General features: G+C 42.6%; 1 protein-coding gene across 1 annotated transcript in view; it reads left to right on the top strand.

The window, feature by feature from the left end:
• The window catches only part of REL (REL proto-oncogene, NF-kB subunit), a gene marked incomplete at its 5' end in the record, with an annotated part of 31018 nt that extends 3253 nt beyond the window's left edge, over nucleotides 1–27765 (top strand). Inside the window, 9 exons of the mRNA XM_082480224.1 lie at nucleotides 2095–2237; nucleotides 5430–5578; nucleotides 9988–10079; nucleotides 20710–20850; nucleotides 24819–24923; nucleotides 25256–25468; nucleotides 25801–25869; nucleotides 25979–26053; nucleotides 26694–27765. Of these exons, the coding sequence (XP_082336350.1) occupies nucleotides 2095–2237; nucleotides 5430–5578; nucleotides 9988–10079; nucleotides 20710–20850; nucleotides 24819–24923; nucleotides 25256–25468; nucleotides 25801–25869; nucleotides 25979–26053; nucleotides 26694–27484 (1778 nt within the window). The 3' untranslated portion in view covers nucleotides 27485–27765. The remainder of the gene's footprint in view (nucleotides 1–2094; nucleotides 2238–5429; nucleotides 5579–9987; nucleotides 10080–20709; nucleotides 20851–24818; nucleotides 24924–25255; nucleotides 25469–25800; nucleotides 25870–25978; nucleotides 26054–26693) is intronic.
• Nucleotides 27766–27970: the final 205 nt, after the last annotated feature.

Consider the following 27970-nt stretch of genomic DNA (forward strand, 5'->3'; position numbering starts at 1 on the left):
GGACTGTCCTAATAAATACAATAGCTAAGTAAATTTAAGTGTGAAAGTTAAATGGCTATATGCTGGTGTGTGAGCTTGGTTTTGTGAGAAGCTCAGACTTCTTCTCTATCTTTGAAACCAGCTTTATGTTATTTCTAGTTTTTTTTTTTTGTTTTTTTTTTTTTTTTCATCAATGCCCGTCTCCCCCTCCCCTTTGCTGGACCTGCTTATTTTCCAGAAAGAGGAAATATCAAAGCTTATCTAAAGGAGGGTTACGTAAGATCTGGGAAGTATCTAGAAAAGGGACCAACCTTGTAAGTAACTGGACCTAGAGTAGTGGCTAGTGTGCATTTAATGTGACAGACAGCTCATGGTCTATTTTCAGAAGACTATTTCAAATCAACTTGGTGAGAGGTTATCTGTTTAGGTACTTCATTTTGATAAATTGTTAGAAAGGAATATAGAGAGTTCTAAACTGTAGTTCTCGAATGTTTGGCACCAAATATAGCCTGAAGTTGAAATGCATTGTGCCTTTTTAAAAGGCATTCAGGTTTTGAAAAGGCATGTGGTGTTGAAAACAATTCCAGCATCGGAGCTTCTTTCTCATACTGTAGGTGTGTTAGTTGAAATGTGCATTCAGGTAAGGCCAAGGCGACATCTTGGAGATGTAGTTCTTCCCATTCCTTCTCTACTTTTCTTAATTATTCTATCTTTTAGGTTATAATATTTTCCTACTATAGTATGAACCGCTGCAGCACTGTAAATGTTTTGCGATCAACAAATCTGAGGTGTGAAGTTCAAGCTTTATTGGCAGGTATACCCAAGTCATTGTAGGTAAAACAAGAGAGAAGCTTTTATTATGGAGTTCAGATTGGAATCCACCTCTTTGCCAAAACTCATATGCAATGGACCTTAGGCTGTATAGACCTTGGGCAAAAGGAAGTAGGGGATCTTTTACCCTTTTAGCACTTTCAATACATTTAATAACTATTTTGCTTATTATGTTGAAGTCCAAGCACTTTTCTCAGTGCTGTGCCACAGGATGTTGTCTGTCATGTTTGTTTGTGATGCTCAACCTTGCTTGAGTAGGATGCTATTATATGAAGATGACAGAGAGCTCAGTAGACATTTCCATAAGCTATGTTCTTCTGATCGTGCAGCACCATGATGATTCAACTTCTACAATATTTACTTACCCTCTGTTATTTGTTTTTCACATGCCATTCCCACTGTTGTCACTGGTTGATTGACTATCCTGTTTGATGTTCTCAGTAAGATATATTAAATAGCTTGTTACTGTCTGGCAATAAAACATCACTTGAAAAGTACTTACAGCCTTGCTAAGTTATTGTCTTTGTGACCCACCCCCCCCCATTTAAGAGTTCTGCTGTCTCTTATTCTTGTCTATCACTCATGTTTCCTGAAAACCTCTTTTTTGACAACTGCCCAATAGCTTTTACTGAGGTTTCATTGTCTGGGGAGATACTGCAACTAGAAGTGGCTCTGTGGGAGGCTGGCAGCTCAAGAGGTAGCATTCAGTACCAGCAATGAGGTATTTTCTGAGCCCACAGTGATGGTATTCAAACCATAGGGTGGTTTTTGTATAATTTGCATAGTTTCTACTTCACTATAATAGGAACTAAATCAATCAATTTGGAGGAAACATGTTCACTTTCAGAGGACATTTAAGAGAACATAGTACTTGATAGTACTTGTACTTTGAGAGAACAACCATTTGCTAAAAGTGTATTATAATTAAAAATATCAACCGCTCCCTCGAAGTAATGATTTGTTTCCTGTTGTATTAAATCATCTTTCATCAATCTCTTAACAGCTAAAAGAAGCTAAGTTTTAGGTGAGATGAAGGGGAGGGTGCCCTTTCCTAATTACTTAAATGGCATTGATACCTGAGGCTCCATTTAAAATTTGTTCTCTCCCCTCGCCTCCGCCTTCAATGTGTGCATGTACCTGAAAAGAATAGATAGTCTGAGAAGGTAGACCAAGTGCAAAGATGGTATTATCAATCAAAGAGTCTAGATCGTCTAATTCTTACATCTTCTGCTGCTTAAGCTCTACTGTGTACTAACAGTGAAAATGTTTTGTTTTGTTTTTAAGGTGGCCCTGAGCCCTACATTGAAATATTTGAACAACCCCGGCAAAGGGGCATGCGTTTCAGATACAAATGTGAGGGAAGATCAGCAGGCAGCATTCCAGGCGAACACAGTACTGAAAACAATAAGACGTTCCCTTCCATACAGGTAAATACTACTTTTATCCGTGAATTGCCATTGCCCAGATTAGTGTTGTGCATTCGCTATGTGTTGGACTCGCTACAGTAAATAAAATACTATTCGTTTCATGTTCTGCTATTCTTTCCATGGCATGCAAATGTAGTCGCAACAGAGTGGAAAGAGAGTTCCTTGCTCTTAGTCATTGAAGATTTTGTTTCAAATTTACAAGAAGAGGAGAAGGTGTTGAGGTAGTTAACAAAGTGCTGGTAGAGAGGGAAGTCAGTGAAGTTACTTGTCTGGGAAGCATTCGTTGTTAGTGTTTTCTGTATGCACATTTGTTCTGGTTTCTTAGTTATGTGACTTGGGTTTGTTTCTACTGTTTGGACTACAGTATGAATTTTGGGAGAGCTTTGAAGGAGTTGGCGTACAAAATTTGAAAAGGCTTTGAAAAGCTGCTGGGCACAACATGAAAGAAGGCACTTTGTACAAGCGAGCAAAGTAAGACAGTGATTTGGTGATTAGGCTCTGCAAAAGAAACTACCATGAAGTATATGAAGTCAGAAGGGGATACAGAATTTAAAATGATCTGAAAAAGGGGAATTATGTGGTCAGAGCACCTGCAATGAAGACGAGTTGGGTAGTTGCATTGTGGATAGGTTGGGAAATCCAGAATGAAGGGATTCAGAGTAGCCCTAGCAGCTGCGATCAAAGCAGGGACAAAGACACAGACTACTGAGAGGTGGAATGGAAGCATTTTGGCAGTAGCTTTCATATGTGGGACGGAGGAATGTGTCGGAGACCCTAGACAGGTAGGATAAGGGAGAAGCATTTCTGGTCTCCTATTTGAAATTTAAGTTGCTAGTGTTTCCTTGATGTTTTCCAATTTGGAGAAAATCTTTCAGAGGTGAAATCGGAAGAGAAAGCTCAAATATAACCGGAAAGTTAAGAGTACTTGCAATCTTGAAGTACATTACAGTGCCCAGGAACAGCAGCTGTGTATCTGTGCTTGCAGTGTGTGCAAGTATATAAAAAAAAAAAAAGGTGGACCCAAAGATGGAGTCTCCGGAATCACAGCACAAAACCAGATACAGAACGTGAAATCTGCGAAATAGGAGATGTTTTAGGCTGAGGCATAAACGTTCTTAAAGAAGAGGGAGAGTTTGAGAAAGATAGTATTGGCAGTCATGTGTTGAGCAGCAGAGTAAGCCTCTACTACATAAAGCAACTGTGGAAGCTGGTCTAGCCCTGAAGCCAGAATTGCTAAGGGAAGAAGCAAACAAGAGGTTCCCCCGCCTCCCCCCTTGACTGTTACAGTGCCAGATTTGGTTAAGGAATGCAGGAAACGGAGATCTTGCCAGACTCTTTTTTTCAGCACTCTACCAATTGAACAAGGAACTATGTAGGCTGCTGGCAAGAGTAAATACTTTGACAGACTCTCAGCCTGATGCTATGTCAGGGCTCAAGTTCAATGGGCAGTATGAGCTCTCGATTCCGCTCAGCCTGAACCCAAAGGGAAGCTGGGACATGGTAGGCTACTGTGTGGTCCTGGCCATAGTTTGTTCTTTTTTAAAGGTGACTGTTGATGACAGAGATGATTGTTACTGATAGCAGGTGATTTCTAGGTGAATTCCTGCCTCCCTGAAGCCTGTAGGAGGCTTTAGTGCTGATTAGCTGCTAGGGGAGTCCCCTCTAGAGATGGAAACATCAATGAGGATGAGAACAGAGGCCAGGAAGAGATTCGATTTCGTGGTGTGGTTGAGACGAAGAATATCAAGGAGGAACTGGAGAGTCAAAAGTGGCTAGATCAGGCTTCAAGTTCAAGGGACTGGGTGTGAAATGAGGGAGAAATAATGTAATAGCTGAAGGAGTGGTGGAAGTTTTATTTTAAGGGTAAAAAGTAATGGTGGCTTGTATGAAGGCTGAGGAAGGAGCCAAATTGGAGACTGAAGAAACTAGCAGATGACAGAAGCTAGAAGAGCACAGGTCAAGTCAGAGGTTTGAAATAGCAGCTGAAAAGGATATGTGATGGATCCTTGGAGTCTCAGGAGGAGGAAAGAAAGGGCTGAAGGAGGAGAGGAACAGTTAGTTACAGGACAGGGGAAGTGGAGGAGGAGAGCTTGCCTCTGCACAAATGTGTTCCTAAGCAAGCCTTGTATTTGCTTTCAAGTTGTTATGCTTCAAACAATGTAGGCCAAACTGTTTTTCTTTTTTTTTACACTCACCCACACAACCCTTGGTGACTTCACTAGTAGCTGTCAGCATGAGGGAAAACTTTTATGCCCCTTAGAGATGTGTGTTGAATTAGGCTGATGACTGCTGTGAAGGCTCTAGTAGGAGCTTGAGAATTCAGTACGTTCTTGAATGTAAGATTGAATATTCATCTGAGAATTAATTTACAAAAAAAAAAAAAAGACTTCACGGGGATTATGTCATGCTGTATCTGTTAAGATCCTCTTTTACTACTCCAGTGTTCATGCACAGGTAATATCCTTATCCCTGAGGCTTTAGGAGCTTTTTCCCAAGATGTTCGGAACTAGACCTGTCCTTCAATAAGCACTTGTATGTGGTCACCTATGTAGAATTTTGCATCTTTCACTGTAAGGCTAGGTATGATAATGAAATATGTCCTATTATGTTTGGTCTTAAAGCATTACAAGCTGGTTTACTCTTAGGTCTAAGCTTCTGTGTTACTTCTGGCCTTTTCCACGGGGGGTGAATTCAACTTGTATAAAGAGCCCTGTTAGGATGGTGAAGCAATAGATCTCCAGCCTCAAAAGAAAAAAAAAAAGAAAGATAAAAAAAAAAGGTTCTTTAGAGCTTTCAGTCTTCTTTCACATTCTTGCAGTAGGGTAGTTTTAAGAGAACTGAATGGATTGGATGTTGAGTATTTTATCGTTACAAATAACCAGCTGCTTTGGCAAAACTGGCATGTGAAATATGTAGTTTTACATTCTGAAACAGATGAGATATACTTTTGAAAAAACATCTCGCTTTTCAACTATTTTGCCAAAGAGTTGGTGTTTTAGTGTGACACGAACAGAAATGAAATGAACAAAACTTCTCAGTGGTCCTGGCTTTTATGAAGCAATGATGCCATTTTCTTAGCTGTGGTGTTTCTTCCATAGAGTATTTTAGGATAAAATGTATTTTCTGTTACATGTAGGGACTTTACTAGCCTTGATACCTAAAATCTAGAAAATATCTTACATTTTTTTGTAGATTCTGAATTATTTTGGAAAAGTGAAAATAAGGACTACATTAGTAACGAAAAATGAACCTTACAAGCCACACCCTCACGATTTGGTTGGAAAAGACTGCAGAGATGGCTACTACGAAGCAGAGTTTGGGCCAGAACGGCGAGTTCTGTCGTAAGTAATGGTGTTGCTTGGGAGTTCAGTTAAGTATGCAAGTGATTTGCTAGTCTTATGTTTTAAAACTCTGGGTAGTGACTAAAAGCGCAATTAGTATTTTTAATATTTTTAATAAATTTTTTATTATAAAATTTATTTTTTTAATGTTAAAAGAGCAATTAGTAAAAGTAAACTTCAGCTGTCTTTGAAGTTTACTAATGCACCTCAGAGAGGGCAACTTCTCTTTTGAAGTATTTCCTTTGTTTTCAGTACTTCACACACTCATCTTTGGTCCTATTCTTTTCCTATCACCCTTTTTTTTTTTCCTTTGTTCATTCTCCTCATGTCTGTTTCCTTTTCCTTTCTCCCACTTGTTTGCTTTTTTTTAGTCTTGTTCAGTAACACTTTGTACTCTTGAGCATGACTCTCCTACTGTGAAAATGAGTAATAGAATGGGTAACAACACTAGAATTAATACTTCACGGTGATAAGAGGTTTAAGGAAGTTCGTGTCTTCCATGGAAATTGGACTTTCTGGAAACTGGTGGAGAAAGTTTGTACTGGCTGAGGATCATGTCCTTTAGAAGCTAATGGTTGTGACATATCTAGAAACGTGGTAGTAGCTGTCACTGTTGCTGTTTGGGTTGGGTTGGTTGTTTTTTTTTTTTTTTTTTTGAGTAAAAACTCGGATTGTGCTCAGGCCCAGCTCTGTGGAGCCAGCAGGCGGGGGATGAATCTGCTTGTGGATGCACTAAGGAAAATTCAGGCTGTGTATGAGATGTGTTTCTCAGTGCTATTCAGAGGGATATTAAGAATATCTAAAATACAGTTGTATTTGATGGCATTTCCTGTAGGTTTACCAAGTCTTATATAATGAAGGAGAAGCAGAATAAACTGCAAGAAATGCTGAGTGATTATTGCTGGAGAGGGGAATTCAGAATTGACAAGCTGTTCGTGGTTCACAGTTTGCGATGTAGTAAATTTGGAAGTAGGCTATTGCTTTGGGGTAAACATAACTGAGCTGGGAAGAAAATAAGGTAAATATTTCAATGTATAAATAGTTCTTACGCACTGCTCTCGGGCTGATGTGATTCTGTTGATGTTAGTGAAATTACTCCACATTTATGTGGGTTTAGTCAGCAGAACACTATTAAAGGAGAGAACTGACGACACAGGCTGTTTGAAGATGATGATTGCCTGATGGTGAAATAAACATTTGTAATAGTGGAAATGCTTCTTCAATGTACAACCTGGGCTCAAGTGATCATGAAGGTGCTGCAGTGTATTCAGGTGGCACGTAGCACATTGACTGTGCTGTCTTGCTGTTACAGATGCTAACCATTTTATTAGTTTATTGTTTTTAGCTCTGTTAGCAATGCTGTCCTAATTAGCAAATGGTAGAAAAGGATTAGTAAATGTAATGCCTCTTACTTTTCCCCCACTGTCATACCTCTCTAGAAAGGTAAGGCTTGTCCCTTCAGGCACTTACCTTCCATCTTGGTTGTTGTAACCTCATCCTCATCAGCTTCCCTGCAAATAGAGTTCTCCCTCGCCTTGTCTAAAAGGCAGTTTCAAGTATCTTAAACTGCTAAGGGACCTTGCACCTTCCTCTGACCGTCCATTCACCAGCTTCTCCTTTGTCATCTCAGACCAAGCTTCCTCACACAAGGTCAAAGCAAGTCTGCTGTTCTAGCCCATCTCACTTCCCCTTCTCGGCTCTGCACCTTCTGGTCCGAAGCAAAAAAGCCTGATTGCTTAACACCTTTTCTGGTTATGTATTACATTCACCGGGTGCAGGAAGACACTGATGATTGTTTTTCCTCTTGGCGTTTTGTTGCACAAGGTTAAGTGTGTAAGCACAAGTCTGTAGAGAGGCCATTACAGGAAGTAATGCCAAAAAGCATTGGGATGCTCTGCAAATATTTGCAAATTTTGATTTCATCTTCATTATGTGTGAGCATCAAATCCTGTTCTTGAATTCGTGCTGTGTCTCCATTTCATTTAAGGCACTTGTGTGTGTTTGCTATATCCATCAATTCTTCTCAATATTGTTAGGTTATAAGCCTGTAAGTTCCTTACAAAATAGTAAGTGGGCTACTTTTGCTTTATTGATAATGCAAAACTGTGAGCTCTCTTGACATCAGAGATCCTGATGGGAGGAGGCTAGAAACATTCTCTTTGAAATGTTTCCAGCATTGGTATACTCATTTTTAATTTTTTTTTAACAAATCATTGGTTGCTTTAAGATGAAAGAACAGTGTAATCCATAATTGGATCTGGATGTTTAAAGTCATTTTCCTTTTTGTGGTGCGTGACTCAGTCTTCACATTCTTCTTTTCGAGTCCATGGTGGAGAAAAGCCTCATAAAATACTAGCGTAGGAGATGTCCTCTCTTGGTAGTGGTTCTGGCTGTTTACTCTTGTTGATCATTCCAAATGGAGCGAAAAATCCAATTTTTTTTTCATTATTTTTTTTCTGCAGAAGTGGAATTATTAATCCCAGATTTTGGGCCGGTCTGAGTAATTGCTCTGCTTTTGGCTTGTTTAAAGTTCCCTGTGTAGTTCCGGTTGAACAAAGTGTTTTGTTCTGCCAGTGGTATAATGATTTTTGTACTACTGCCTAAACTTCATCAGAGCCCTCCCTGGCCAAAACATCAAGGGCAAAAGCATGAACGCCGGAGCTTCTGTGACTGCCTGTATACTCAGATTTTTACTTCCTAGTTTGCTATCTCTACATGGATGATATCATAGGGGTTTTTTTAAATGTTTTTCTCTTTTTTTTTTTTTTTTTCCCTCTTTTCCTACTTCTCCCTCTCTCTTCTCGTTATCTTGCTTGCTTCCTGTCAGCGAGCCTTGATGTGAAACCCCACAACCTTGCCGAGGTTCTTGACAGTTTCTCCTCTGATCCGGCCCTCTGTTTAGCAATCGTTAAATAGACACTTTCACTGGGACAGTGTTTATCTGAGAATTACAGGGTGCTTAAAAGCCTAGTTTCTGTCCCTGAGAGGCTTCATTCAGTGGTGGAAAGGTGCAGAACAATGTCTGTCTTGGCGTAGTAGGAAGAGCTTTTCTTCTGCACATGTACTTGCTTGATAACTTATGGTGGATGGCTGGAGAGCCTGGGACTGCCAGATAGCAATTTGGGATATAATATGGAACCAGGCCTGTTCATGGAAGTATGCTTCAAACTGAATCTGTGGAATACAGCGAGTATTTTGGGGGAAAATAAAGTAGTATGTGCTGTGATCAAGCCCTGAAAAAAGTACTACCTACAAGAGAAGATAGCAATAGGATTCCTCGTCCAGGCACAGTACAGATCTTGAACGTCGGTAGCCACAATAAGAAGCCAAAGTGCTTTAGTGAATTACGAGATGCTATATGTTTTATTTTTCTCTAGGTCACTGTATCAAGTTCCAGGTTCAAAAGGAAGCTTATGCATTCCTCTAGTAAATAAAGGTTATGGAAATGGAGTCTGATTTGGGAACCTCTAAAGAGAGCGTATTGGGCTCAGGCAGGGAAGTTTAAGTCAATTAAACTCAACATCATGCTAGGATAGTCTTGTTCAGAGCAGGGAAATGTAGGACTATTCTTGAGGGTGTTGGCAAAAATAAGGAGTATCGTTAGGTGCATTAAGGTGTTGGGGTTTTTTTTTTAGGCATAGCTAACGCAAAGAACTTGTTTAGAGTTTCAAAGGAAGGGAAATTGCTGGTACTTCTGGAGGCAGATGCCTGCTGGCACGACCCATCTTCTGAGCTTATTGTAACATCATGAAACTCAGATTATTTATTTTTTTTACTTCCTGCTTTACATCCACTCAGCTTTGATGATGTCATGGTTTTTCCATGTGGGAAAGAGTCAGCTCGCCTGGGACTCCCCCCACCTCCTGCATCGGGGTGACCTGTGCTCTTATGCAAATAAGGAAGAGCTGCAGCTCTTCAGAACTTTTCCATAACTACATGAGATTTAAAACCCTGTTTAGACTTGTTACAAAAAGCCTTTAAAATACTGTTTGAATTTTACTTTCCTTGATAAAAGCAGGAGGGCAAATCCTTAACTAATGCAGATCAGCAGGTTTATTGATAACAAAACCAATTGTCACTGTAAATTACCTGAAATTGAGTATTTAACTCTTAATCACTGTAGGTTTACTGAGGAGTAACAATTTTTAATATGGAAATATATATTCTTAATAAAGAATATAAATCCTTTAGAAATTTATTTTAGTATTTTTAATTTCTGTTTCTGCTTTTATTTTAGAAAAAAAAAACTGCATCCCTGCTTTTCAGATCTTTTACATCCTTCTCCAAATAAGCTTTTTTTTAAATTTCTTACACTGTATGTTGTCACACTAGTCAACATCAAATAATTTATTTAATATTCTACACTGAAGATTCTAATAGTTGCTGAAATCCTACCACATGTGCTTCAGTTTTCAGAATCTGGGCATTCAGTGTGTGAAGAAGAAGGACCTGAAGGAATCAATTTCTTTACGAATCTCAAAGAAGATTAACCCTTTCAACGGTGAGTAGAACTTAGCTGGTTCACTTTGCAAGGTGGTGGGGGTTTGTTGGTCCTGCCTTTGCTTTTATGGTGAAGCTTTATTTTTTCCAAAATATCTTTTTTTGAGAAACACTCTTTGCCTTCTGTGTCCTTCCTAGTCTTTCCTCACTGCCATCACATGATGAATTTCTTTGGATAGCTGCCTTTTTTTTTTTATTAATCCCTGCCAGCAAAGTGAGTTGCTGCTTGGACAGAAGCAAATTATAGAGGCAATGGCATAACAGGAGAAACCCCTCAGCCAGCCAGTTTGGGGAGCTAAGAGACTGCTTGAAACTGTCCCTTGCTTGATTTTACAGCATGGGAGCTGGTACAAGCGCTCGGGAAGTTCACAGCAGTATTGGTCTCAGTCAAGTCCAAGGCAAGTTGTGCTGCTACAGAACGGCACCTGTAAGGGCCTACCCACGGGCTGCTGTAGGTTTATGTGACAGCTGATCTGTGGGCTGCTCTCAACAAGAGTCATTCTGCTCTTCCCTCCATCCCTGGTCACACACTCCTACTACTTTCCTCACACCAGATACAGAGGCTGTGTGGCTACACGGTGAACGGACTCAGCAAGTTGTTCCAGTGGAAAACCAAGCTGGGAAAAAAAACCAAAGAAAAGTGGTAAAGTGGTTTCCCCTCAGATCGAGTTGCTGAACCAATTCATCTCACAGCCACATAATTGCGAAGCTCAATGCACAGGAGGTGTGGGGAGTACACTGCAAATTGTAGGGCCAACTGGAGTGGGACCAACACTTCCAGCATGCAGGCACAACTGGGGGAATTAAGTGAAAAGCATAAACCCTCCCAAACTATTAGTTAAGTGTTATTATGAATGCAGTTATGTGTTTGCTTAAGCGTGGTCAGAGCTTGGAGATTTTTCAAATACTAATTTTTGGGGTTTTTTTGTTTGTTTGTTTTAACACCCGCAAACGTCCTGCTAAATTCAGGTAAGCCCCTTCTAAGAGTTGAGCTGCATTTCTGGATAGTTTCAAAGTACGTACTTTTGCTTTTGTCTTGAACCTGGGACAAAAGGAAGCGTGTTGAACTTACTAGAAAATGAGAAACGTTTTAGATCACTTAATGTTTGGAATAGCCATTTGGAGTCAGGCTGATGGTCCTAATGCTCCATCTAAACAATTATCCTGGTTCTGATAATGTATGCATCTGTTTTTACATGAGTTTAGTCCATCAGCACAATTTAAACAGTGTGTTTTAGTTATGTTACTTTGACTCAGCCAGCTCTGCTTTGATATCAGACAAAAAAGGGAAAGTCTTCTGTTCAGCTCTCTTGGCTTTGTTTTACTCCATAAATAAAAAGTAAGTTGACGTTTTCTCTTGATGTCATGCAGTAAAAGGACATGATAAAATCCCTTTCTGTACGTGTATTTCACCGAAGAAACTTTAGCAACCACATGAGTAACTCTGTTCCTAGCGCTGTTGGGTGTAATAGTGAAGACATGTTTAACGAAAACCATTTGACAGTAGATTTTTAGTGATTGGCACGTAACTCCGAATTTGCCGATGGCTTTTAGGTGATTACAGCAGGCTGTACTTGGTAGCATCAGGTCAGATCCTGGGCTGCTTTCCACCAGTCCAGCAGCAGAGGAGAGCACAGCCCTGCCCTGGCAGCAGGGGAGAGCCTTGCTTGGGTGACACACAGGGCAGCACCCTACTCTCGGCAGGGGTTGTGCCGAGAAGGGGCCGCTGGCAATCCCCAGCCTGTGTAATTGCCTTTCGGCACTTGTTAACGTGTCAGCACAAAGCAGAGCTGCCTTGAGAGTGGCCTCCAGCTGCTCCAGGGCAGTCCCACGCGAAGTAGAGCCCAGAAAGGCATAGGACCAAGGTCTAATAAAACAGGATTAGTGACAGAAATATTTTTATATGTGTACTTAGTTGATCAAAACAGAGTTTAATTTAGCAGCAGTCACCGTAATGTTCGCTGCTTGCTAGAATTGAAAGTTTTATGTATGGTTTAGTTTGTTTTTTAAGGTCAGAAGAGTGTCACTACATTCTCCAAGGTTGCACAGGCTGTATTGTATCCATCCTGCATTGTGCTTTATTTATGTGTCTTCAGAAAGGCATCTGACTTTTCTGTTTAGAGACGTTTCGGAGTTAGGTGCATCCTCTAATCAGGTCGTGAGTTAGTGTTACTCATTTCTTTTATGAACATCATAAAAGAAATTTATTGGAGCTGAAAACTAGCCTTCAGGGTGTTTGAGCTGTGTGTGTGTTTGTTTTTTTTTTTTTTTTCCTCTTTTTCTTTCCCACTTTCTGGAGCAGTCAAACAGTCCCTGTCCTGAGTCTCCTTTCGAGGCAGAGGTTTGGTGTTGACCTTGTTAACAGATGCAAAATGCCTCCAGCCTGCCAGTATATGTATTACTTGTCTTGTCAGTAAGGGATGAAGTAATAGCAAGGCGTGGGTCTACAAAGTTGCATTCCAAAGTTCTTTGTGTAAAGGGGCCATCGTCTTCCAGGGAAGCGCAGGTGCCGCAGGCAACTGGGATGACAAAGGGAGAGTGAGCCCTAACACAAATTCTGTAGTGGTATCGTCCTCCCTCCACGCCTTCCAGCACATGGTGTGGATGCACACTGAATAGGGGTCATAATCAGCAACAGCAGGAAGTTGCTTGATCAAGACTTAGGTTTTTTTAAGACAATTTTCTCCAGCACTCTTACCTGTACTGTTAACGCAACTGATTGTCTACCTCCAAACTCCTGGATGATAGGAAGTTGGTGTTTGCCATATCATGCCGTGTGCCTTAGCTGGAGCTGTCTGCATCTGAGTCATTCTGCAAGCGTACCTGTAAGGCTGTTTCACTATGAATTCTCCACTATTAGCTGGCAGCGTTTATCCCTTCTTAAGCTCAGGGCAGGCTGGGCAAACTACGATGCAAGTCAGATGACTTGTGCTCAGGTTGCTCCTCTTGTGTTAGCCTTGTTGGAGAGAGTTGCTGTTTCCACACCATCTCTGGACATGTTCGCGATCTCCTATGATCACAAGGTACATCCTATGTATTTTTATCGGTTAATAAGCTAAACAATTCTAGAAATCTCTCGTCTCATCCCTGAGCACACCAGGGAAATGGCATGCAGAGGCAACCTAATGTGTAACTAGGACTCCTTGGCATGATGATGATATAAATAGCACAGCATCCAAGGAGCAGAGTTACTCCTCCAGGGGAGCTGGTCCATGTCTGCTTTCGAGGGTGTTTGTTTTCTTTCAGTAGCTGTTGAGTTGTGCCATATCCTTGTCGTCCCATGTACTGTCTGATGTACAGCCAACTCAAATTAAAAGAAGAGCCAGTCTTGAGTTAAGAGCTTTTGTGGGTGGGTGTGACTTGACACAGAGACAACAATTGAGTTAATAACAACTCAAGTTAATTATCAATGAGGAAAAGCCCTAAATGCGTTCTTTAAATTTAGGGGAAAACTGTACTTAGCAAAGTATTGCAGAGGACTAAGGTTTTCTAGCCAAAGAGATGACAGCATGAAAACCCTACGCTTGTCTTAGAGTGAGAAACATAGAGAACTGCTGAATTTCAGGTCATTCATCAAGAGGGTTTAAGTAGGCTTTCCCTGGAGTTTGGCATATGCCTAAGGTTCCTGTTCCTTTGTAATTGCTCTTGCTAATAGGCATTTAATTAATTTTTAGGCTCTCCCCTGTACCCCACAACTACTTCGGCTCCGTTTGCCTCCGCAGTCTTTCCTTTGCTGTTTCCCCTTTCCGCCCGCGAGCAGCTGACCCCGTGTTGGCTTCGCACTCGTCACAGTCTCCACGCCACCCCCTGCACGCCTCCGCGCTGCGCCTGGGCTCGTCCCCACACCAGTCGCCCTCGCTTCCTGCCCACGCGCACAGTCACCCTCTCCGCAGCTTCCCTTAGTGGCCCCTGCGCTCGTAAGACCCCTTCTCCTCTGACGCCGCTCGCCCACGTCAGCCGTGTTCACCAGGATCCCCCCCTCGCCAGCCCGCTTGCCACAGGGGAGCGCCGGCTTTATAGAGGGGCTTATTATGTGAGCAAACCAGCGAAATATTATGAACCAAAAGAAGACTCTTAGCAAGAATTCAGGAGCTGTGAATGGTTTGAAAGTGGAAAGCATCGGAGTCCCCTGTAATGAATGCCCCAGATGTTAAAGAAAACTTGAAACTTCTGTCCTTAAATTAAAACAAACTTCTGTCCTTAAATTAAACCAAAAGTGTAACACTCCCCCCTCCCCCCCCTTCCTAGGACTAAGTTCTCAAGCTGAAAAACTTGGTAAGTGAGACTTGTTAGTTTTTTTTTTAAGAGGCATAGAGCAAATCCACTTGAGGAAAGCTAAATGTCCTGATCATAACATGACTTTAGCTTTTACCTTTGGAAAGCCCTTTGTTCTTTTGTTCTTCATGCAAATGCTTCTTGCTGTTTATGCTGAGATTTTTATATTAACCTAAAGGACAGCCCTGTTTCAAGTTGTTTAAAGATGAAAAGGAAAATTACCAAGTAGAGACACAAAAAATGCTGACTTCTTTTTTTGTGCTATAAACAGAAACTGCTAAGAAATGTCTTCGAAACATGCAGCGGCTGCTGGATATATTTGCTTAAATCTGTTCCATTTTTACCTTTTTTTAGATTGGACTTAAAACAGGGAAAGAACCCAGATTCAAAGAAACATTGTCTAGACAAAACAAGGACTGAGTTTCGAAAGTTTTAATTTGTATTCCCAGTTTTTCCCTTGGCTTTTGTACGAAGCCAGGCCATTCACCTCTCTTGTCTTCTGCTTCTTTTGTAAAACAGGGATTATGCCGCTTCCGTATGCTGAAGCAGCCTGAAAGATGCATGAGGGAAATGTAACCGCAGCAGTTTGGGCATTTATTGACTGTAGGTCAACATCTGAATTTTATAGTCACTTGCACTAATCAACCCCCCGAGTTTTTGCTTTTTTAAGATTGAATGTTGCATGTTCTGTTTATTGGTGCACACAAAGGTTTCTTTTATCTGCAGAATCGATTGAAACTTACCTCTTACACCCATGCCCGGTTCATACCTTTGTATCAGGAGAAGAAACACAGCGCTGTCACGATTCTTCCCTCCCCTTATTCTCAGATTCTACCTCTCGGCAAGTGCTAGTAGGTGGCATTTATGCCTCTGGACGTGCAGCCGAACAGCCTGGCCCATCATCCAGTGCTGTGTGTCCAGTTGCTGAAGTCCACGTAGGAATGGAGCACAACATTCTGCTTTTGACAGCCAGAGACAAATAGTGCGCCAGAACTGTCTGCTCTTTCCTTTGTACCTGTATGATTGTAGTTCACTTAGAAACAGCAAATGTAGCATTGAGCTAGCTGGTGAGGTCCTTTTTAGCTGTGTAGGATTCGGCTACGGGAGACACCAGTCAAATATTCGGGCTGTTTAGTGTGTGCTGCGTTCCTTGTCTGCTGTAGCCCTTTCTACGGCGAGCTGCCGTACAGCTACACCATCACAACTGTGGCTGCAGCGGGGACGTAGGCTGGGGGAAGTAAATTGAACCTGAAATGTACCTCTCAGGTGCTGAGAGGGACCTGTGCCCCATTTCTCTGGCTGGTTGAACCTGGCACAAATCAGCCCTGGCACTGGAAGAGGCGGTCCTCCCTCTCCCTGCCTCTTGCCTCCACTGTTTCCCTTGCACCAGGGCTATAGCGTTCGTGGGAACCGACTGACTGAGGACAAGCCTTTGCCTCTTTTCTTCTGGCAAGTTAGTTTTGTGCCAGACCAGTTCCTTGATCTCTTTCACCACGTGGGAGCCAGTCCCAGTGCAAGAGTAGTGCTGGAAATGAAGGTTGGGCAGAGCCAGCAACACCTCTGGCATAGACCGAGTTAAAGTGATCAGTCAGTATCGGCGCTAAGGGGGGTATCTTTGTGCTCTAGAAGCAAAACGCTTGAGGCAAACCACCTCTGTGTCATCACCTAAATGAAACTGAGCTCCCAGCATATCCCTAAATTAAAAACCATCATCTGCGTAAGAGAAGAGGCAGAATACAGCTCATCGTGATTATTAACGATGTGCGCTCCGGAGCGGTCTCCTTGGTGAAGTGTTTTGGTTTGCAGGAGGTCATTCTCTTTATTTGAGGTCTAGCGTGGCTCATATGCCCCTGCAGAAGGGAAGGGGACAAGATGTCCCTTTGCAGGGTAAACTGGTATTTTCAGCACAGCCCTCTCTAAATGTGTCACGCCACATCATTTGCCCTGGAAGTTTCCATGCAGGTTAAGTTTAGATGCTAAAGTACCTCCGACTCCACCCACTCCAGAGGTTTCTGACATCATTAGTCTAGAAGTTGGGTGGAAGACTGGATGTGAGGAATCTATTTAATCAGGTATCACGTTATCAGTCAAAAAAAACCAAACACTTCATAATTTCTCTTCAATGTTCAGAATAAACTTTCACTTTCCCTGTAGCATCATCATCTTACGAGTAAACATCAGAGCCCTTAATCCCCCAGTAATTTAATCAGATAAATGGTATTTTATTGGCCTTTCTGGATGTCGAGGACTGTTAAAATAGTAAAAAAAATATTAGAAATTAATAAACAGAAACAAACAGGAGGCCTGATCTTATTGCCATCTTTAATTTTGTGCCTGAACTAGGAACTGCGTGTTGGTCAGTTGGACCTAGAGAGTCTCCAATTTTGCGTTACAGAAGCAAATCCAAGAAGTTCTCTCATTCAGTGGAAACCTCGTGGGGCATCTCTGGACTTGTGACATAAATCCCTGAGATGGGGACAGCCCAAACCTAATGCCTGTGTTGCGCGAGATGCTCGGGTTGGAAGGAGTTCGTGGTTTAGCTTGCGTGGGGTGTTTTTGTGCCCACACTGGGACTGTAGCAGTCTCTTCCTGTGACAGTGGATAATGGATTAAAGAATTATTTCAAAGGTGATTATTTTTTAAGTTGGGGAATCATCATTTCTTTCAGAAGACTTGTAAACGGATTTATAAAGAAAGGATTTAGTAGCTATTGTAACCCCTTTCAGGTTGAGCAGCTAATACTCCTCAGGTTTGACTGTAACTCTAGAGGCTGTTTTTTAAATCCTACAGCCAAAATCTTGGTGAGTGGGGTTAGGTTTGTTTTCCATTGCGCTGGTGGTGTGTTTGTGGATATTTTATTTCGCAGCTTGTCCCATAATTAACTTAGAATTTTAATTCTTCTTTAATATTATTGTCGTTCCTACGTGTTTTGAGTTGCTAAGTGTTATTTTTGAAAACTCTCCTTCCCCGTGTAAAAGAGCTGTACTTACAAACGTTCCTTCATATACCCCTGTTTGCAGAGATAACTATGGAAAATGAATTTCTGCCAGGTTAAGGCTATTTTTTTGTTTGAGTGGGCCATCGCAGGAGCATACCTGGGTTGTTGGTCGGGTGCCAGCTCTTTCGGGTGGATTAACATGAAGACAGTAAGGTGTGGTACCACACAGCGAGAGGCAGTCAGAAGAGGAAGTTGAACTCTTGCCAAAAACAGAGTACTACTTCCTTTTATTCATGTGTTGCGTTCGAGCCTTTTTTACCGTATCTGCATCCTACGACGTTTTTACTTCATGTGTGTAATATCACTGGTTTCAGTGGAGCTGCTTGCGTGGAGCTTGCACAAGTTGGAGCAGCTACTCTCCTTCTCTGGTCCTTTCTGCTCCCAAAATCTTTTAACAGTGTTTCTTAAGTTTAATAACTTCAGGTTTGTCAGGTTTAACCCTGTCTGTACAGAAGTCGGTGAAATAACACTGAATGACACGACCATCCTCCATACGGCCATGCTCCAGGCATTAGTCAGTGTGTTTGCCTGCCTCGTTTTTGTTTGTTTTTAATATTCTTGAGGTGTAAGCCAGCATCCGTTCAAGTTAGTGGCTACAGTCAAATTGACTTCAGAGGGAGCAGAATTAGACGTTTGTTAAAAAATAACAACATTGCATTTTGTTTGGATGATTGTCTTTTAGGTGGGAATGAAATATGTTTTGATACTGATGAAAGCTGTGCACTTCTTTATACGAAGGTGGAATCAGCCTCTCTGTATTTCTTTAAGCATGTCATCACAAGATGGAGTTGCAGCTGTCTTGTTCTCCTTTTTTGCTCTGTTATGTTCTTCTCATCTGGTTAAAAATAGCCCAAGAGGAATCAGTCTTGACTGAGCACTTCCTCTTTCAAAGTACAGATTTTTTAATTGTATTAAATCATTTGTGAGAACATGCAAATTAGGAGCAGTGTTTTTTGCTGCAATACAATGAGCTGTACGCAGCAATTCTGCTTCTTGCAGTTATTGGCACGCCACACCTTTCCTGTATCGGGTGGTTAAAGAAGTTTATTGGGAATTTGCGAAAGTTATAGGAAATGATGTAATTTGAACATTAGCATTACTAATTTTCTCCGTGTCAAGTGTATTTTTTGCATTTATAGAGTTCTCTTAAGCTTTAAGTCTGCTGCTGTTTGTTTCTGAGGAAGAGGCTGCTGCGCCTGTGGAAGACATGGCGCAGGGCTGGTGGTGCTTTGACCTGGGAGAGACGGACTTGATTGCACAACCACAAAGTCCTCACTTTTGATTCACAATCAAAAGCCGGACCCAGATTTGTGCTTGGTTTCCATCTACGGGGTGTTGACTTAGCGGTATTGAAACTCTATGCTCAATTTCATTTTTAAGAGGTTTGAAATTTGACTGCCGCTTGGGCTCTCTGGCTGGATCCATGTGGTCACTGATGGCTAGCACAACGCCCGAACGTAAGCCTTGATGCCAGACTATCCTTGGGAGCTAATTGCCTGCTGGCCGTGATGTCAGAGCGTGGATTTAGAAGGATCACCTGAGCTGCTGGGAGCAAAGTAGCGTTGCACTTCTGATTAGCCCTTCTGCAAGGCGCAATCTAGAGAAGGCGCTTTTTTTTTTTTATTCTCTCAGTTGGGCTGTATCAAGAGGCAGTTGGGCTGCGGAGTCTGCCAAACCTGAGTTAGACTGAACAGCTGTCTGTTCCAAACCTGTTTTCTAAAGAGCCTATTTTATTAAATTAGCAGGTCAGCTTGTGAAGTACCTTAAGTTACAAAACTTCGCCCTACGTATCTGGTAACACAGTCAGCCACCAACCTGCAAAGTGCACCCTGGCAGAGCTCCCCCGAGCACCATAGTTTCTGAAGTTACATGTGTAGTTGCTGCTTAGTTTTGTACTCACTGGTGTATCTGCCTTGAAACATTGCAGATTGTGGCCTTTTAAAAGGGAAGGGTGATTTGATTTCTCTTTACAGTAGAGACCAGGAGAAACAGATATTTGGAGCACAAGACAGACTAAAAGTGCCAGTGGAAAGTGTTCTGAGCTCAGTGCGTTTATTATATCACACTATCAAAAGGTGAAAGGAAGAACCCACTCAAGTGGGCATTGTGGGATCCCACTCGTGGCAGGGTGGAGGGCAACCCGGTGATAAATGTTAAAAGGTCAGAGCATTGCAATCTAATCGGTACAGTGCGACCCCCCAGACTTCTTATCGCAGGCACGTTTAATCTTTTATTCTTGCAAGAGGCCTTTGAAAGGGCAGGGGAAGGAGTGAACTTGAGAGGTTGTGATCTGTTGACTTGGCACACGCTCACTTTAGGGAGCTGCGAGGAGTATCTTAACTGTGCTGAACGGCTGCTTTGAACAATTTTGGAAAAGAGAGCCGCTTTAAATGATTTTAATTATCAATACTTAAATGAAATGAAATCAGTTTCTCATTTTGCTAGCGTTGAATGTCAACATAATAGTTAATGTCAACATAATAGTTAATGTCAGACCTTAAAGGAAAGCATCGAATTCGGAGAGGGCTGCTTTCCCCAGAATCGCCAATTAAGTCAGGAGTACGTGAAATGTTCAGTAATGATATCCCAGGTCCTGTGTCTTGAAATTAAAATAAGTGAAAGAGTGAACAAAATTGGAACGCTGAGCTTGGGTTACGCATTACTGTGTTTTACACTGGGCGGAATATGTAAGGACGCAGATCCTTTCCGGCAAGGGTTTGCTTGTTGTAATACGGAATTCTATCATCATGGCACCACTAATCGCCATTCTCAAAGGTCCTGCAGTGACACAGATATTGATGGGAGGGGGGGAGATGGTTTGTGGTGTTTCGGCTTCATTCTTGCCCCAAGAACTGCCTTCTGATTATTTTTCTGTCTCAGTTTCTAGAGGAAAATAATGATGTCATGTAGCAGAAGTCTCTCACTGTTGCTGAGAATCTTCAGCTACGTCCCAGGACTTATTTATATTGAAAGATTTCTCTGCAGCAGCAGCATTCATTTTGTAAATTTTATCATGCAGAAATGAGAGGGAAACATGTGCAGGGAATGACTTTTAAATTACAGATACATGAAACTGGTCTGGAAGGCAACGGGAGGAAACCAGACACAAGAAACAGCTGGAGAACTAGGACAGTTTAGCCTTGTTTGATGAAGGGAAGGCATTAAAGGCTTCTGTATCATTTGTTGTGTACAAGGAATTTATTCACACAGCTCCCATAAAGCTCCCAGGGACTATGAGCATGTTTTGTCTGCCTTGGCATCCGCCATCTCTTTTACCGGTGGAGATTCATCTCCAGTTTGTTAAAGCATTACTGCTGGGTTTGATGACTAATCCTCAGTCTTTCCTTCTGCTGTTCAGTGCCTGAAGAACAGCTGCACAACATTGATGAATACGATCTCAATGTCGTCCGCCTCTGCTTCCAAGCTTTCCTCCCCGATGAACACGGCAACTACACGTTAGCTCTTCCTCCTTTGATTTCCAACCCCATCTATGACAACAGTAAGTACCAACTCAGTCAAATGTGTATTTTTTTTTTTTCTTTTGTTTTTCTTTTTTGCTTGGGATGAAAAATGCCAGGCCAGTTTCTGAGGTCCGTGCCAGTGCTCTGGGTCGCTTCTGTGGCTTGGGACTGTTAGATGCATGGCCTAACACATGGCAAGTCAGCGAGTGTATACTCAAAAGATGATCCCAGGGTGAAGGGTTGGCCGACCGGAGTAAGGATGGTGCAGTACAGCCGTGGACTCACACATGGGTGCTTTTGCAGCCCTTGTTCACGTGTCACAGCAATGACTGCAAGGAAAGGCCTGCTACTGAAGTGCCGAGCGATTAAAATAAAGAGTAGCGAGACGGATGGCTGCTGTTAAGACTGACCTGTTTTCCAAGGATGTCCTCTAAAACCTGTTTGTACCTATGAGGGGTCTTGCCTTTGCCTTGTGAGGGCTCTGGAACAGGACTCGAGGGAGATTTATCCCAGTGGGAAACTGTCTTAATGCTTCTATATATCCCTTTTGTATTCTGGTTCGGTCGGTTGCTATTTTGAGTGTACAGGTAGATAACAAGGGAATGTTTGATCATGCTCTGGGAGGGTGCGGAATTACGTGAAACACCCGTTCTTGGCACTGTTTTCCACATTCCGCAAAATTGGACTTCCATATAGCTTTGGCAGGTCGCTTCAGTTGAGGATTTTAGCCCTCAACATGTGCTGGACTTCTCTCCTGGAGAAGAATAGCAGAAGAGCTTTTAGTAATTGGAAACTTTTTGGCAGTGGTTTTTATTTCTGTGTCGAAAGTATTTCTATGCTAAATATTAAGGTCATTATTTTAGCAGAAACTGCTGAATAAAATGAGGTTTGCGTTTTATCTAGTTGCTTAGAATTGTGTTGATGTGGGCGCAACCACTATGAAAATGTTGAATATGAACTCAGGTGTGTTTGATGTTTTTAAAGTCTCTTCTAGAATTATCTAGAAGTTGGAACTGTGTGCAATGTGTTATTGAGAACCCTTGTAGTGCTAAAGTAATTAGGGTTGAGATAAAATTGATGTACAAGATTTGCAGCTATGGCTCAGATGCCATTTAGAAATGTGCCAAATCATGATTACTCGTCTACGTTGATTGACGTCAGTCTTTGCTAAGCTGCTGAAATGACAGATAGCTGTGCGGTGGGGGAAGCTTGGTTTTTTTAGCGTGGGTGTATGTGGGTAGCTTCTGATACACTATAGGTATATCTAAAATCCTCCATGTAACGTAGCAGCGGTGTAAATAAAACAGTGCATGACTGCAACCACATATCATAAAAAATTATGCTGCTCTTGTCTGGAACAGCAGTTTCAGATCTGAATTTCTTTTTTAAATGTTAGCCTTTCTAAACCTGCCCTGTCATACAGAACTGGGTGAAGTCAGGTTACAACTTTAGATAAAAGATAAAACTGTAGGGTACAGTGGGCTTGGAAATCCAAGGTTGTTAGATTTCAAGTCTTTGCAGATCTGTCCAGATCAGGAGCTAAAAGGTATTCGGAGGCTTTCTGAAGATCAGCTTGCATATTTTACATCTAGTATTTTCTTCACATTCTAATACTTCGTAGCCTCCACCTGCTTTGTACAGTAGAGGTACATAAGAATAACATGAACGTAGTATGGAGGCAATCACATGAGCAGAGACTGCAGATGTCTAAAATTCAGTATTAAAGGCAGCTTCTGTTTTCAGTTGCTTATAACGTTAACTGGTTTTGAACAGAAATTTCCAAAGTTTTGTGTCTTGCCACACTGAAAATTCTTGGGAAGAGTCAGATAAAGCAGCTTACTGTTTCTGAGAAATGAGGTTAGGGAGAACATGGTGTTCTGCCCTTGTTGAAAGTGATGGGATTTTTGGTGAGAAGTTAGGTGAGGTTTTTTTAAGCATTTGTTACCAGGGATGCGCTTTTGGGGAGTGAGGAACAGGAATTGGGCAGGAATCTAGGCGACAGGAAGGTGAGGGTGTGCACTGGGGAAGAGAGATGGGAAGCAGCACTGCAGGACAGAGGCCACAGAGAACGTGTCCCTCTGAGGCTGTTGCCAAAGTTGACGTTCCTGCCCAGCACTGGGGCTGACAGCAGAGAGTGGTGCATCCACGTCTCCTGGCATTTGTCTGTCTTTCCTTCATCCTCCCCTCTAAACTCCCCTTAAAATAAAAGACAGAACAGCAAACTCCAGCCTAGGAAACCTTCCCAAAAACCTGTTAAAAGGACACCAAGTGCCATTCAAGCATACAGAAGTGAAACAAAGGTAAAATTAGGCTTCTCCTTGCAATTCTTAATTTACCCTTCCTATGAAAAACGCACAATGACACTGTCAGTCATATGATCCTGTGCTGTTTCTGGGTTTGTTTTGTTTCCCCTCCCTTCGCAGTTTCTGATTCATTCAGCGCATGAAGTGGCATGTGTCATGTAGTAAACGAGGCTGTAGCACCCACTTCTCCTAAGAATAATGATAGTAATAGCTGCAGATAGTAACTACGTAATTGGGGTCTGGCCTGAGGTTACCAGGAGCTGTTCTAAGCGTAGTCTGTGTTGTGCTTCAGCATACCTGTACAGTACCATGAAAGTTCGGGCAGGAATTGACTCAAACTGAGACTCTAAAGTAGATTTTTTTTTTTTTTTTTTTTTTTTTTTTGAGGGTGACACCATGAGCTTTGGTTTTGTATTTCATCTCTGTGCCTGGAAGAGGCAGCTCGTGGTGGTGGAGCCTCATGTTGCTGTGGTGGTAGGAGGATGGGTTTCTGGGTCACAAAGCAGCACCAGCTGGATCCTCCCCGGTGTTTTTAATACATTTGGAGTTGATGTCCTGACATAAGATGAGAGAACATCATGACACAGTGTAGTCTCGTTCGGTTGGGACTGGATGGGTGGGAGAGGGTGCAGTAAACTATGAACGTGGTCACAGACAGTAGAAAAATGGGCATCAGTTACTTTATATGTTAAATGAAGACAGTGTCTTAAAATTGGTATGTGCTCATGTACTTCAAAGTATCAACAGAGCATATAGGCACAGGGGGTGAACCTGAAATTATAGAGAGAGTTATTCCATTCAGGGTTTTTTTGGTTTGTTCTTTGTTACTTCTGAATCACTATATTGCGACATGAGTGCTCTTTTAAATAAATTGTAACAGAGCCCACAAAGCTCCGAGGGGCTGTTGGTTCTTGCAGTTGTCTCCTGTCCCTATTTACCCCGCAGGAAAGCTGCTGCTACTGAATGGGGCCAGACACCGTCCGGCAGTGCTTGTCTCCATCCCATATGAGGCCCCCACAGCCATCGGGTGGTTTGGATGCACTGTGCAAATTTAGGTGGTGGTTAATTTTTTGTGACATACAACGCTACCAGAGATTGTGCACAGGGCAGTTCCCCATCTGCAACTATCATGAGTGCTGCCCACGTACAGCCTCAGCTTGGACTTGAATTCTGAGCATTTTGGGGGTGAAATGTGCTACCCTGAGTAAAGGCATGAAAGTTAGACTCCTAGACCTGTTCTCAAACACCTGGAGGGGGGTAACAGAGGAGAGGTTTGATGGCCAAGCGTGTCTCATGCTCAGAGGGGAATTTTCTTGACTTGCTAGCCCAGCTTTTTCCAGAGAAGCATGACTGTAACGGGTGATCAGTCCCTTAAAGAACTGCTTTGAATCCTACAGTTTGAAGGGCAGCAGTGCCATTCGGGGAAGTATTTTGAGACTACTGTAGAATAGTTAGGGAGTGAGTGACACAGCTGCCCTGGTATCTTGTGTTTGGCCATGAACGGCCGAGAGCTGTAGGATCATGGAACATCAAGCTTTGCTTCTGCGTTTCCTGTATGGAGCGCCTTGTTTAGTGTGGATTTTGGGGCGTCACACTCCTCCAGCTGTTGCCTTCCCTTCGTGTGCCTTAACTCCCAGCACCTCATCTTCAATAGTGACAGTTACAGTCATTCTTTATCATCAAACATGCCTGTTTGTTTCCAGGAGCTCCCAACACAGCAGAATTAAGAATTTGTCGGGTGAACAAGAACTGTGGAAGTGTAAAAGGAGGAGATGAAATATTTCTACTTTGTGACAAAGTTCAGAAAGGTAATCTTGGCTAGTTTTGTTTTTTTTTTTTTTTTTTCCCCTCCTCTTTTCCCCAAAAGGCTGACGCTACCACTTTCTAGCTGCGGAACTTAAAGCCTTCATCACACTCCTGTGTAAGTGGGCTGGTTTTATAGCTGGATGGAGTAGCTTTCAGGTTCAAGGGCTCTGAGCACCTCTGAAAGATACTCAGTGCCTTTAAAGTTGAGCCATTTACTTTGCATCTGAATCCTGAGTCAGAGTCCTTTCTCTGTTCCCCTTTCCCCTTTCTTCTGCTGCAAATTTTCAGTTTTCTTCTTCAGCTTAACAAGCATCTTGTGTTTCTAATGCACTAGATGATATAGAAGTCAGATTTGTCTTGGACAACTGGGAGGCCAAAGGTTCCTTCTCACAAGCTGACGTTCACCGCCAAGTTGCAATTGTGTTCAGAACGCCCCCGTTTCTCAAAGACATCACCGAGCCCGTCACGGTGAAGATGCAGCTGCGAAGACCTTCAGACCAGGAAGTCAGCGAACCTATGGATTTCAGATACCTACCAGATGAAAAGGGTATGGTTCCCATTAGTTGAGTTTCTTAACAGCCATTATAAGTGCAGAACTTGTGTTGATAATAAACAGTAGTTTAATTATTAAAAATTCTACAACACTGCTGCTACAAAGTAGATTTTTGGTTTTTGAAAGTAATAATAGTCAGTTTGCTCCCTCTTTCAATGAAAATATCGGGAAGCACTGTTAATAACGTTGTCTTGGTTAGTGCTGTCACGTCTGAGATTTTTTTACTACAATTAGGGCCCATCTAATTTAAGTTTTAGAAGCTTCCTTTACTAATTATATCAATGAGAAACTTTTAACACTTTTTCCTTCTATTCCTTTCTCCGTAGATCCATACGGCAACAAAGCAAAAAGGCAAAGATCAACATTGGCTTGGCAAAAGCTCATACAGGACTGTGGTAAGGAAAATATTTGTCTTTTTCTTGTTTGAGTGAACTTACCTTTAGATGGAGTTATTCTCTATAAAAGCAAACATTCAGTGTATACTCACGCTTTCTTCTGTCGCAGGATCAAATGCGACAGAGAGGCCCAAAGTAGCTCCGTTCACCGCTGTCGCTCCTGAGGGGAAGCTGATTAAGAAAGGTAGGTTTTTGCATGCGTGTCCCAGTCCGACAGCGGTTTGAAACAAATAGGGCTGCAGCTTTTTCAGCAGGGCGCTGGCGTTCCCAAGGCAGCAGTGGTGCCGGTCTCTTACTTTGCCTCCTCCTCTTCCTCCTCCAGATTCTTCTCAAAGCCTCAGCCGTGCTGCAACTTCTCCTTTGCACAGGAGAGGGCTACACCTTCTTCATCTCTAAGCATTGCTGGCTTTCAGCCTTAATTTAGATAACTACTGCTTTTCTCTGCAGTCAGAGACTCAGCCCTTCAAACGTACTCTCAGTTCCCGGCCTTCCCTCCTCTTTGCTTGAAATGCTAATATTCTCTTGAGGGTTTCTTCCTGTAAGGTACTGGTACTTTCGACTATACAAACTAAACCCATCAGTTCTTTACTTAAATGCAGCTGTCACCTTCAGCATTCGCCGTAGAGGGGTGAGGTGGATAGCTGTCTTGTTGCTGTCCAGAAATCCAGGGTCCACCTTGCAGAGCAGTTCAGCGAGTACAAAAGGGCAAATGCCTATATAGTCTTACTAAGATAGCACTGGTTTTCCTTTGCTTTTTACCATGTGTAGTTCTAAAAGATATTAAAAACGGCGTTAAAATGCAGTCGCATCTCTTCTTTCCGTAGAACCAAACATGTTTTCATCCACACTGATGCTGCCGGGGCTCGGAACCCTGCCCAACACTAGTCAGATTTACCCTGTCTGCAACCAGATTCCCCACGCGCCTGCGCAGGTGGGGCCAGGGAAGCAAGACACGCTCTCCTCGTGCTGGCAGCAGCTGTACAGCACCTCCTCTTCAGCCGGCGGCCTGCTTAACGCGCACCCGCAGAACAGCTTTGCGGCAGATGTGCCTCAGCCCGCGGCTCAGGGCAGCGGCGCTCTCCCGCCTTTCCACGACAACCCTCTGAACTGGCCCGACGGGAAGGATTTAGGCTTCTACCGGAATTACGGCAGCACCAACGGGATGGGAGCAGTGGCGGTGTCGAGTGCAGACGTGCAGAGTGTGTCTAGTAACAGCATTGCGCCCCAGGCTCATCCCATCAGCGTCTCCACGGCCAGCATCGTCAACATGGAGACCGATGACATGAACTGCACGAGTATCAACTTCGAAAAGTATAACCCCCTGTTAAATGCAAGCAATCACAGGCAGCAGCTCCACCAGGTGCCTCCAGCTTGCCCGCCTGTAGCAGCCCCGGGCAGCGCGCCTTTTAATTCGCAGTCTAACTTAGCCGATCCAGCACTTCACGGTTTTATAGACCAAGAAGTCTTAAGCGAATCAAGACTATCCACCAACCCCATCCCAAACCATCAGAATAGCATTGCAGATAACCAGTACTACGACCCTGACGGTGTCCACAGTGACGAGCTCTATCAGTCCTTCCAGTTTGATAGCATATTACAGAGCTATAACCATTGAGGCGGGAGTGTCGAGCTGGAAGCGGGTGCGTAGTGCTTTTCCGATGGCTCGCTGTGTGAAGAGGAGTGACTTAACCCTTCTGCAGTCCCTGCTTTCTCTTTCACAATGTACTATGCAAGTTTCCTGATATAACTTAAGGTTATATATTACAGCCCAAAGACTCGTGCCCGTAAAGAAGAGAGGTGGGAGTAGCGTTTGGGGTTCCGTACCTTAAGAATACCTTGTATACATGTTTTTACGCTGTTGGGAAAAGTAACTGTTAACACTTAAATCTTCCTTACCTTTGGGGACTGTAAAAACTGGCATCTTCAGAAGGGTTAGAATTTCACATACTTCACAGGGTTAAAATTGTTTGAAAAATAACCATTTTTGCTATGGAAATGAAATTTAAATTTTGATGGGACAGAAATTAGGGGAAAAAACCTGCATATGGGCACTTAGTTCAGACTCACCTAACAATGTTAAAGTTTTACTCAACTTACTTGA

The sequence above is a fragment of the Vanellus vanellus genome, assembly GCF_965231255.1.
Source record: "Vanellus vanellus genome assembly, chromosome: 3".
NCBI classification, from domain to species: Eukaryota; Metazoa; Chordata; class Aves; order Charadriiformes; family Charadriidae; genus Vanellus; species Vanellus vanellus.